Consider the following 13,568-nt stretch of genomic DNA (forward strand, 5'->3'; position numbering starts at 1 on the left):
ATATTTTCTCCATAGAGGTATTGGTTCAAGTCTAGCGTCTTTTTCTAACCAGTCAAGTAATCATGAGTATATCCTCTATCTAAGAGTTTCTTTGAGCCTGCTTCCTCATATGCAAATAAACAAAGCTTGACTAGATGGTCCTTAAGGTGCCTTCAAGCTCTAAAATTCTATGATTCTAAGCATCATCATCTTTTCAAAACTAATGAAATTTCAAGACAGGAAAAGTTATGAAATTTTCTAAAGAATCAACATGTGATTGTTAATATTTGAAATTAATGTTATTATTCATGTTTGTATGTACAAAATATATACTAAGTATTTGTGTGGGGTTTGCTATAAATTTAGCATTTTTCAACACCCTTTCCCCACCCCATTAGCCTAATGTTGTATAGAGTTAAAAGCAACAACTTTGCTAAAAACAAAACAGAGGATCATCATTATGTCTTACCTTTTTAGAGAGAGGAATAAAAACAGAGACTAAAACCTGTTCAGGTGTAAGTTTTTCATTTGGCGACCCAGCAAGAAAATGATCATTTAAAGGGAGTTGTTGGGTTCCTTCTGTAAAGCAAAAGAATAATCTCTTATAAAGTTTTCACCAAAATAAAAAAAAACAAGCTACATTCTTATAATGCCAAATATAATCAATCTTATAAAGAAAAATGCATTTGAAATAAAAAGATATCCAAGGAAGCCTGAATGTTTTATGTATGAACTCAGATGACTCAACCAGTGGTTGGGCACAAATAGTCCATATGAACATTTGGAGTAAATTTGCCTTTACATTTTTACATTTCACATTTCACTCCAGCTACTGCAATTCTGTTCTGCTCATAGAGCATCACAATTTATTTTATGTAGACATATCATTCATACTGGGTAGTCCTATGCCAGTTCTCCCATGTCTCACAATTGATATCAAAGTTCTTTAAAGAGATCTTGATAGTGTCCTTTTATCGCTTCTTCTGACTCTGTGAAAGCCTGTCTTGAGTGAGCTCTCTGTAAAATAGTCTTTTAGACAAACATACATTTGCCATTTTATCAATGTGGCCAGCCCACTGGAGGTATGCTCCAATAAAGTTTGAATACTTGGCACTTTAACTGGAGAAAGGACCACAGTCGTCACACCAGCTAATATTCAGAACCTTCCTAAAACAATTCAAATGGAAATGATTTTTAAAATGCCATAGTATGGTACATGGTATACATGGTATAGGCCAGATTTCACAGCCCCACAACAATGAGGTCAGCAAAACACTGCTGTAGACTTTCAATTGGTAATTAATCTAATACTTCTTCTTCTCTACACTTTTCTCAGGAGCCTCATACTGTGATGGCTCTGGCAATGTATGAATGATCTCGTTGTCCAAGTGTACACCCCTGGAAAGTATACTCCCAAGGCAAGTGAATTATTCACAGCATTCAATATGAGAGTCTTCCTGACTCTAGGATTGGCACTTTTATCCACTATGCCAACTAGCCACTATGCCAACTAGCTTTCAGGGTATATATATTAATTATATTGTAATACATAATATATTATATATAATTATATATTAATTACTACCTGGTATTTAATGATCCATTCTTATAGAAGAGGAAAATGACACTATCAAAAACCATAATAAATAAAAGGAGGTATAAATCATTTAAATAATAACAGCTGACATTTCTATGACCATTTAAGACTACAAAGTAATTTATATGCATCATTTCCTTTGATTCACATAAGTTTCCTGATAGGAATAACATTATTCTTGGGAGATATAACATTATTATGTACAGCAGAAGAGATTGTGACTTGTACAAAATCACATAAGTATCAAATTATAGTGTGAGGATTCAAAGCCAGTTCTCTTGAAGTCCAACATTCTCTTTTGACTGTATCTTTCTTAAGGAAAGGGACTAATGGTATAAAACATATACATTCACATTATCCCCTTCAAAGTACTCATTTAATTATACACTTATTCCAAAGATGCAAAATAGTTCTGAACTTTAATTCTGAATTTTAATTCAGAATTTAATTAGTTCTGAATTTTAATTCAAAACCCACAGTACATTCTTTTGAATATCTGTAGTGGTATCTTTGTCCTGAACAAAAAGATTTTATTTTTAAAAACTGCCAAAAAAAAATCATTCAAAGGCACAGGTAATAAATAAGATGAGGAGTCGTGGACAATACTATTTCATAGTCAAGCATATTACCTGACTAGAAAGTCATTACACTTTTTCCTCCCTTGGTAAGTACTTCCAGAAAAAGTGGTCCCAAAATGTTCTGACCAGCAGCCATAGACCTCCTTGATCGCACATTTGGATTTGTTTGAGAATCACTATGTCTCATCCTTTGGGAATGGCAGAAGAGCTTTACTTTTTATCACAGGCTTTACTTCTATGACAATTCTGTCCTTTCTTTCTTTGAAAATGATCCCACTAGTCCACATTCAGCAGGTTCTGAGTTTTGACCTATTTTCCCTATAATAAATGATCCATCAAACTGATATATTTCCCATTCTCAACCTGTATTTACATAATGGTCAATGGCATCTTTTGCAAGGGCTAAATATAAATAAATTTGTGACTGACACAGAGCAAATCTGACTTCAGATGTTTAATCTAAGCCTCCAAGAAATCATGCTGGTTTAACTGTTTCCTAAAAAAAAACATTTTCTGTGCTTTGCTGCCCTCCTGTGGAAATCATTAACAAGCAGTGAACAGTTCCAAAGCTAACCTCCAAAAATAGTTAAAAAAAAAACACACTTAGTCCATAAACTGAATAATCAGCAGCTACATAATCTATAGTACCCTCACAAGGATGTTTTCTCATTGTTTCTTTAAAAATGTGGACAAGCTATTCAATTCAACTGAACCTCAATTTCATCATCTATAAAACAAGACAATATCTTCCCTATCTTACCTACTTTTCTTTTTCCTTACCTACTATGGTACAGTCCTAACATGGATTCTTACTATCTGTATGAGCCTAGACAAGTTAGTAACCTCTCAATCCCAATTTCCTTAGATATGGTTTTTGACCTCATCTTCATATCAAGGAGCTTGTGTTTTTTTGTGTTTTGTTTTTCTTTAATGGAGAATTTTATAGAAATTTGTTCCAGTCTGCTCTGAAAAACTAGAGAAGACAAGACACTTGCTGGTCATATTATAAAAATTTGTTGTAAAGAAAGAGAAATGATAACTATTACCTTATTAACCCTTACCTGATGATTTAAAGATTTCAAGGTGTTTTATTTTTTCTCAATAATCAAGGTGTTTTATTTTTTCTCAATAATTTTTTTAAATAAAATTTTAATACTCTGAATTGCTTCCTTAATACACTTTTAGTCAATACAATCCCCTCTAGGCTTTATAGGAGCCACTGTACTAATAATCGCCCACGGACTCACCTCCTCAATACTATTTTGTCTGGCCAATACTAACTACGAGAGCATTCACCACCGAACCCTAATCCTAACTCGAGGGCTCCAAATAATTCTTCCACTAATATGCACCTGGTGATTATTAGCAAGTCTTGCTAACCTAGCCCAGCCCCCCTCTATCAACCTTTTAGGAGAACTAATAGTAATTATAACTACATTCTCCTGATCTAATTTCTCACTCATCCTATTAGGTGTCAACAGTCATTACAGCCCTCTACTCACTCCACATACTAATTACTTCCCAACGAGGTAAATTCACCCACCATATATACCCCATCAAACAGAGAACATATGCTAATAGCACTACACCTCCTTCCCCTACTAATTATTTCCATCTGCCCCAAATTCATTCTTGGCATTACATACTGCAAATATAGTTTAACAAAAACATTAGATTGTGAGTCTGAAATTAGGAGTTTAAATCTCCTTATATGCCCAAGAAAGTTACAAGAACTGCTAATTCTTGACCCCATGATTAAAACCCAGGGCTTTCTCACTTTTAAAGGATAATAGTCATCCATTGGTTTTAGGAACCAAAAATTTTGGTGCAATTCCAAGTAAAAGTAATTAACTATTTATTAAATTCTTCACTATGGGATTTTTTCATCATATTCTACAAGGAATAGAAATGAAATATTACTTCAAAGATTTTACATTCTATATTTTCTGATAGGTTTTCCTAACACAACCTATGAGCCAGGAGATTGAGAAAAAAACCCAAATACATGCTAGGCCTTTTACATCACACAATAGTTTTTGACACAAGGTTACATACCATTATATAACAAACACCAACATTTGCAGTGGAGCCTAGTTTCTCACCTTTTGATACCACGTTGAGTACACAATTGCCTACACCCAAAATAGGATTGAGATCAGATGTTGGCAGCCGACTTATAATGTGTCCTCCTAAGGACTAGACAAATAAGATTATTTTACAACTTTGGTTACTTTTATGATTATTCTATTTTCATAAAAGCTGAAGTAACTATAGAAGGGAAATAACATTAATTTTCAGAAAACTTGCAATTTCTATTTAACTTAATCTAACTGTCAAATTAGAAATGTACTATAGATCAGAGATTTTCTTAGTGGTCATAGACTAAAACAATCAAGGATCAATTCATCCCTTTCCTTTACCTCCAAAATAAAAAGAATGAACATGAAATTAGTGTAATTAGTTAACTATTACTTACTTCTAACTCAGAAGGACTTCAAAGAACAATATTGGCTATGACAAATTTATTCTGGGACTAAACATGGGTCTAAAATTATGTGGACAAATTCTTCCAGCCCACATGAAAAACACAAATGAATAAGTTTATGAATAAATGGAATCATTTTATGATCCATTCTTCCTTGATTAATTTATCTATTTTCTGGCCCCTGGTTCAGAATACTTACAGCCATGTTCCTGATCTGCTGGCCAGCCAAAGTTCTCAAATGTTTCAAGAGAGCTCGATAAGTTTGAGTCTTCTCCACTGGAAGCCTTAAAATCATTTCAGTTAGAATTTCTTTCACCTTGGCCAGACTGCAGCCAGCACCTATGGTCAACCCTAAAAACAAGTTACTTCAATTAGTAAAATGTGAATGACTTCTGATTATAAACATGATGGGGACATGGTGTAGTTTAGAGTTCCATGTGGAGGTGTCAGGGCGTGGTGATAACATGGAGTGGAAGGTTTTAGGATCTAAGACCAACTCTCTTTTTTTACCCACTCTGTTTTCCAAAGATAAGGACTAGCATGCAGGTTATACCCTGAGCTTGACATAACAACTTCCTTTGCTCTCTGGATGAATTTTGCTGCTCCTAAATCACAGAACTGATAATCCCGAGAAAGTACCAACAGGTACTGTTGGACAAGTACCTATGGGCCTGGACCTGAAGTCTTACTATAAATGAATTTTTTTTTTTTAATCACTAGACAGCCTTGCCTCATTGTTACTGTTATACCTAACCACTATTTCTACACTATACTGTTTGATTCTTTATCTAGCCTCAGGTCTCCTACTTGTGGAAGCCCTGATACATGTCTCTAATTTCACTCTCCCAATGGAATTATAAAAAGCTTTTTGCTTTTAACCTGAGTTCTTTGGTATTTTAGAGTTAACAGCATATGCAAAACTTCTGTGACTCTTTGGTCATTTATTACCAGAATTAATAAGTGAAAGGTGATAGAGGGCTTTGACCAAATAGATTTTAATTAGATAAATAAAACTGACTAGTCAGCTGTACCCTAGTCTTTCTGGTGCCATTTGTTTTCCCCTCTCATAATCATATTATAAGCTGGTGCATAAATTCCCCATTTGGTAGGGGAATAATAAAAATGTAATATAATCCATATCACCATTGAAAACAGTGTTGGTAGCCCTATGGTGAAGTCCAATTTTAGAAGAAATTAATAGTTTATATTTATATGTATTGTTTGAATAGCTAAAGAGCTTTACATGACTGATCCCATAATAGTCACTGCAATAATAATCACAGCTGACACTATAAGCATTTTAAGGTTTACAACATGTTTCCCTATTATCTCATTTGATCCCTAAAACAGTACTTCTTAACTTGAAATCTATCTTTTTTAAAAAATGGATTGTGATAATATTTCAATATAATGTTTCCTTTGTTATACTATTTTATTTCATTCATTGAAATACATTATTCTGAGAAGGGATGGATAGTTTTTGCCATATTGTCAAAGATGCTATGGCATAGATAGCTATGATTGAAAACAAGATTAAAAACCCTTGCCTTGATCTTCTGGAAGCACAGCCAAGATGGTAGAATAGAGAAAACTTAACCAAGTTCTCTCAACATTGTTTTCCAAACAACTTTAAAATAGCACCTCAAATCAAATTCTAGAATGGCATGGGAAAAATATGAATTGGACACAAACTCAACAAGAATTCCTAGAAGAACTAAAATGTTCAAAATCAAAATCAAGACTGGATAAGCAGGTAGATTTCAGAAAAACCTGGAAAGACTTACATGAACTGATGCTGAATGAAATGAGTAGAATCAAGAGAACATTATACACACTAACAGCCACATTGTACAAAGATCAACTATAACAGATTTTACTCTTCTCAGGAATAAAATGGCCCCAACATAATTCCAAAAGATTCATCATGGAAAATGTTAATCTACATCATAGAAAGAACTATTGAGTCTGAATAGAGATCAAAGCATAATGTTTTCATATTGATTTTGTTCTCCTTGTTTTTCCATTTTGTTCTTCTTTTACATGACAAAAGTAAAAATATATATTTAACATGATTAACATTAACATAATGTACATGTATAACATACATCAAATTGATTGTCTTTGAGATGGGAGGGAAAAAAGAGAAGGGAGACAAATTTTGAACAGAAAATCTTACAAAAATGAATGTTGAAAATTACATGTAACTAGAAAAAAATACTATTGATGTAAAAAAAAAATACCAAGGAACATATAGTTCAATGATGTAACAAGAAAAGAAATAAAAACATTTTCTTGTCTACCCCAAGAAAAGTAAAGATTTTTCTTCTACACACACACACACACACACGCATACCAAAAAAAGGAAAGTGTCATTGGATTCACAATATGGCTATTCATTACTGGTTTTCCCTTACTTGAGACAACAACCAATAAGAGATGGATGAAAGCTTATTACTGAGAAGTGTGTGTGTGTGTAAACATAGGATTCATAAAATTGTTCCAATGCCTGGGTATATAAGCTCAATATCTCAACATACTTGTAAAATAAGTGTTTAGATTCAAATATGAAGGCATTTTTTAGCATTTCCTTGGAGGGCAGAGTTATAAATAAATGTTATTTTCATCTAAGTCTTTCTATGAGTTGCTCAAAGAAGCTAGGAAGCTGGCTTCACTGGTTCAAATTAATAATGGAGGTTACCACTGATGAGAATGATGACAAACTAGACTTTTGCTTGAGATAATGATTCCAATATCTTACCTGTAATACATTGCCAATACCTGAGGAAAGAATAAAGAACTCTCAAAATCTCAACCAAAAAAAAAAAAAAAATCAAATAAGAGGAAAAATTAAGTAAAAAAATGAAAGCTAAGGAAGAAACTTATGAAAAGACAATTAACAGCTTAGTAAATGAGACAAAAAATACTGAAGAAAATAATATTATAAAGAAGAATTAGCCAAATGGAAAAAGAAGGACCCCTCAAAAAATCACTGATGAAAATAATTCCTTAAAAAGCAGAATTTGGGCAAATGAAAAAAGGGGTACAAAAGCTTGCTGAAAAAAATAATTCCTTAAAAATTAGAAATGGACAAGTGAAAGCTACTGACTCCATAAGAAATCAGAAATGAAAAAATCATATCAAAATAACTGAAAAAGAGAAGAAAATATCAAATATTTCATGGGAAAAACAACTGACCTAGAAAATGGATCCAGGAGAGATAGATAATATAAGCTCATGATCAAAGAAAGATTCTAGACATCATATTTCAAGAAATTATCTAGGAAAATAGCCCATAAATTTTAGAATTAGAGGATAAAATAGAAACTGAAAGAATCTATCAATCACCTTTTGAAAGAGATTCAAAATGGAAACTGTCAGGATATTGTAAACAAATTCTAAGAGCTCCCAGATCAAAGAGAAAATATTGCAAGCAGCCATAAAGAAACCATTGAAATACTGTGGAGCACAGTCAGGATGAACAAAATATAACAATTTAGACAATTAGAAAAGAGATATTATAACTGTAATGCTGACAGCAGAGCAAAGTTTTGTAATCTGGGGTGAGTAGATAGATTTTAGGGATTCTTTGATCCTTGGAACAAAGAGATCCAACTTTGAATTTGGAGGTGGGGAATGTATCTTTATTTTCACTCACTACTAACTGAAATGTAATATTTCCTTTAATCATTACTGAGACAATAAGCATTATTCTAAGATGGAATCCATAAGTTTCACTAGCTTACCAAAGAGTTCTGTGATACAAAAATATTTAAAAATCTCTGCTTTAAAGGAAGCCAGTGGTTCTTTAATGTACTTTGGTTCACTGAAATAGCTACTTTCCTTTTTCTCCTTTCTCCATCATCACCAGCCCTGTCAGCCTCCCTAATGGTTGTTTCTTGACTCTTTTAGAATCTGTCTCCCCCCATCTTCATGGAGTGATCCTCTATCTTTTATTCCTCAAATAAGTAAATTGTTAATGATGGTTTTGAATTCAGGCATCAACTCTTACAAGAGCCTTTCTTGATTTCCCTACATCTTAATGCACTCCCTATTATCCTTTCCCAAAATTACTTTGTATTTACACTGTAGATAGATAGATAGATAGATAGATAGATATAGATATAGATAGATAAAAATACTTTATTTCCCCTTAAGTATGGTATATGCTCTTTAATGTAAGTGATGGTTTTGGTTTTTGTCTTTTTAACCCCTGGGTACTATGATCCTTCCAAAATATTTTGTTTATTAGATTTCTTAGGCAAAAAAGGGCCATGACTAGAAAAAATTTAAGAATCCTTGATCTTATACAAATCTCCTGAGATCCAGGCAGATAAACTCTATACTATACTGCTGTTTTATGTTGGTACTCAAAAGACATACTGTTATCTTCTTTGAACAGAACTTTTTTGTACATTTTTATTATCTATTTAACAATAATGACCATTTACTAGAGTCTCCAAAGAAAATGGAATTAGCCAGCTTACTATCTTCATTAGTTGGGAGCTATCTTGAGTCCTCTATGATTATTACTTCTAAGATCACAAAAATGACAAAATATTCCAGTAGAGGGAGCACATCCCTTAACTTTGGAAAGTTGTACAGCATTAGTGACTATTTTTAAAAAGAATCCCTGATGTACTTTGATATTTGAAATTAGTTAAGAAAGGACTCTGTTCTTTGGATCTTATAAAACAGATATTTATTTAGACTTCAAAGAATGTTTACAATGAGGTTATACAAACAGGAATCCAAAAGAAAATCAAATGTGAGTTTAGAGAACTTGTCTTTGTACAGCTTAAGCTACTCATTATTTTTCCTGGATGATAACAAAACTAAAGGCAAGAGCACAGAATTCACGTATAGAATCTACATCATGGTGCGACAAGGGTGCCCCTGTGCTGTGAGAGTAAAGGGAGGAGTGATTTTCCCTAATCAACATAATCATAAATATGATGTAGAAGAGCAAGGTTTACAACTAGCTATTTGTGAATTTTAAATCCTGAATGAATAAGAAGCACCGAAGATGTCCCTTAAATAATATCCTTACCAAGAATCATAAAAGGCATAAGATAATATACTTAAACTGCTTTTCACTTAAAGCACTATGCAAATGGTCATTATTATTATTAGTATCATTATCTATGTACTATAAGCAAAGCTTTAAAATTTCAATCACTCTATGCTATTGTCTATTGGAAACTTTCACTTTTTTTTTTTTTTTAAATGCAGCTTGGCTTATCTCAAAATAAATGCCTAAAGAACATGTTGAGCCAGATTTTCTAGCTTTTAAAACATGCATATTATAAGAAGAAATATCTTGAAATGCCCTTCCTTATACCCCATGGAGTTGTTCCCAGGGTTGTCTATCTTGCCTTGTCTAGGCTGTTCCCTTATGATAACTATTCAATCAGAATGTTTCTCCCAAATGGAGGAAAAATGATGTCTCCATTGTTTGCATCTCTACATTTGGCTTCTGTTGGAATCTTTACAAAGTGTTAAGCCATTGGAGTTGATTTAATCTTAGAAAGAGTTATTTTGGGCCAGAACTTGAACTGATGGAAACAATGCTTGTGTTCACACCTTTAGAGAGCTCATAAGTATCTAAGAACTCAATGGAGTTCACATGTTTGGGAGATTTCAGAGAGCATGCTGGGAGATATCCCACAATCCCACTCTCAGAGAAGTAGCATAAATTCAGTTCCTATGAGCCACTCGAGAGAGTTCTGGGGAACTTCAACTGGGGTTGGAGACAGCACTCTGGGAGATACAGAAGCATACTCGCCTCAGTTGGAGATTGAGAAGCCACGAGTCAGAGTTGAGCTGGAGGCTGAAGAAAGCAGAGGCAGAAGCCAAGGAGAAAGCTGCAAGAGCTCAAGCAGACAGATAGGCCTCAACTAACCGGGCTAATTTGGAAGGAGAAATAAATATTTGCATTTTTACCAGCTGGCTGAGATTTTGGAGTAATTATTTATTTTAATAAGGCTGCCTCCAGAAAAACCTTCGCATTTTGGAGCCCGAACAGGCTTCAAAATCAAAGTAGAGTAATATTAGAAAAGGCTAAGAATTTTTCTAACTAGTGCTTCTTTGTCCTTTGCCTCTCCAAAAGAATTCCGATTCTTTTTAATACTAAATCATTATAATTAGATTATATTGACAATATGTAATTGTGAAAACATTCAGTAACTGAAGAATGAAGATTTTTCTGTGAATGAAATAAAACAATAAATGCTAAATAAAATTTCCCCACTTTTTTCATTTTATATTATATTAGAATTCTCATACAATCATAAAATAATACTGATCCAGCAAATTACATCCTGAACTGGGAAACAATTCATGAAATTTATTTTTTTCTTTTGTTTCATGCTAGATAACTAGAGCAAATCAATAAAATAAAAAATGTATAATCAGGAGAAAAAATAATGAAAAGATAATGGCAATGTTTTAGTATATAGTGTATGGCAAGGGTTATTTTCCAGATGATGATCTATTGCTTTCATCTTTGCTGAAAATAGAAGGAAAAACATTTTCTATAGCACAAGAAGAATAGGTTAGATACAAAAGTTTTTCTGATGGTGAAGATGGTTAGAAATATTCATGTGAATGAAGTTAGATGTGAACATAAAATTGTTTTTAAAGTCATGTTGTACACCCTTCCCTGGAAGTTCTTGAGAATGGTTTCCTACCTGGGATGCTTTTAAATGCAGTTCTGTCTGGCCAAGATGAATCTTGGTGTTCCATGATTATTCAAATCCACATGGCTTTTCTTAGCATAACCACCAACATAATGCCTTAATTTAAGTGGAAACATACCTTGGTTTGCATCAATCATCACAACATTCAATTCCAAAATTCTAACGGGAGAGATAATAACTGGATGATAGACATCTTTGAATTTCATGTTGGGTCCTAAAAAATAAAAAAGGTTGCTAATAAAAAGAAGGCAAGTTAAGAATCCCTCTAGAAATGACACGATAGCCAAGAAAAGGAACAGTCACAAGGCAAACATACTGTAATAAATGAAAAGTTCTGTGGTTCTCTATTCTTTTTATTAGGTGTAAACAATTATTGAACAAGCTTTTAACATTTGCATCCTTATGCAAGGCCCTATTCTAGATGCTAAGAAACAAAGATAAATAAGGCACAATTCCTGCTCTGAAGGAACTCATTAAGTCTGGAGATATTTTCATTTTCTATGATGTTCAAAAATATAAGAATGCTAATTGTAGAAAATGGAAACATTTCAGGGCTAGATCTGTAGGACACATAGTACCCTTTTTAGAATAAATATTAAATATTTAGTATGCTATGTGTTATCATTGTGGCAGGTCAATATTGATGTTATCAGCAATATATTTTCACTTTGGATTTGCTAACATGCTATCTTCTTCTGCTAGCTTTTGTCTCATAAAGACAGAAACTTTGGGCCAAATTGTGATCTTGAACATGAGGCACAATTCAACTATTTACCTACAAAGGTGTTCCCCATGACAAGAGGTGCTTGGGGATATTGCAATTTGAGCTCCAAAAGGTCACTTAGGGTTGCAGGGGAAATCCAGGTAACCCTCTCACCCTGGAACACCAACGTTTTCTTTCTTGGCTCTTCTGCCATTCTCTACAGGTAACAAAGTAATAATACCCATTAATCCTAGAAAAATGATGAAAGGTAAACATTTGACTGAGGCTTGCAAACAACATAAAAAATCAAAAGAATGCACTCTGGAATATGAAGTTAAGAAAACTGATCCAAAGAATGTATGTAATCAATTTATAATTAAACTTGCTACTGTGTATGCATTTCCATCTCCTATGATATAAAAACCAAGCAAATTTTAATTAAATCTTATTTGAAAAGAGATGAATAAAACATTATCTCAGGATGAAATATTTCAGGCCATATTTCCAACTTACAAACTAACTATTGCTTGGGTTACAAATAATGATAGAAATGTAAACAAGTCTTTTAGCCATGTGTGGAGGACATGCTGATTTTTTTATGTTCCAAGTCCTTAACTAAGTGTTCATGGCACTGTGTACAATATCTGTGCTTTCTTTTCATATAAAAAACTGGCAACAAGCAGAGAAGATGCAGGTTTTCTAAACCTGTTTCTATTATTAACTTGATGTTAATAGTAAACTTCTAGGCAAGACATTTAATTTCTCTAAGTTTTAGTTTCTTCATCTGCCAAAAGAGGAGCCAAATTATATGACCTCCAAAGTTCCTAAGATTTTATTCATTTTAAACTCCAAAGGGAGACCTCTTTTTAAAAATAAGGTAATATGTACCAAAAATTCAAACTAAATAGTTCCACTGTAGTTGAAAAATAAGAAATTTTGCCAGTTTATCACAGAATGTTGAAACAGGTTTGAAAGAACTGTGTAAGTTTGGTCTATTACAGATTAATAGCAATAACAATAACAACATTTGCACAGTGCTTTAAGGATTGCAAAGCACTTGATATGCTATATTCACAACCTTTTATTTTGTTGTTTGGTCATTTCTGATTGTGACTCGATTTGGGGGTTTTCCTGGCAAAGATACTAGATGATTTGTCATTTCCTTCTCCAATTTATTTTAACAGCTGAGAAAACTAAGGCAAACAATGTTAAGTGGTTTGCTTAAGGTTATACAGCTACTAAGCTACTAAGAAGAAAAGTTTTTCTGACTCCAGACCCTACTTTCTATCTAGTTGTAGATGCCCAACAGCCCTTTAAGGAAAGTGATATTATTATTCCAATTTTACAGTTAAGAAAACTAAAGTTGTAATTAAATGATTTGCCCAGGGTAACAGCATTATCCAGAACTCTATCCATATGGTACCTACATATCCTCAGGAAGATATAGATCTGTCTTCAAGGATCTGAAGAGTTACATGTATATAATCTTGGGAAGTAATGGGCTTTTCTGCATCATCAAGTAGAGTTAGGG

General features: G+C 33.2%; 1 protein-coding gene across 1 annotated transcript in view; it reads right to left on the reverse strand.

The window, feature by feature from the left end:
- Positions 1-13,568, reverse strand: part of LOC100921509 (aldehyde oxidase 3-like) — an 83,896-nt gene that overhangs the window by 49,219 nt on the left and 21,109 nt on the right. Inside the window, exons 9-13 of the mRNA XM_031960221.1 lie at positions 12,110-12,254; positions 11,453-11,548; positions 4,839-4,990; positions 4,257-4,350; positions 449-558 (exon numbers count right to left, since the gene is read on the reverse strand). Coding sequence (XP_031816081.1) covers positions 449-558; positions 4,257-4,350; positions 4,839-4,990; positions 11,453-11,548; positions 12,110-12,254 — 597 coding nt within the window. The remainder of the gene's footprint in view (positions 1-448; positions 559-4,256; positions 4,351-4,838; positions 4,991-11,452; positions 11,549-12,109; positions 12,255-13,568) is intronic.

The sequence above is a fragment of the Sarcophilus harrisii genome, chromosome 3 (genome assembly GCF_902635505.1).
Source record: "Sarcophilus harrisii chromosome 3, mSarHar1.11, whole genome shotgun sequence".
NCBI classification, from domain to species: domain Eukaryota; kingdom Metazoa; phylum Chordata; class Mammalia; order Dasyuromorphia; family Dasyuridae; genus Sarcophilus; species Sarcophilus harrisii.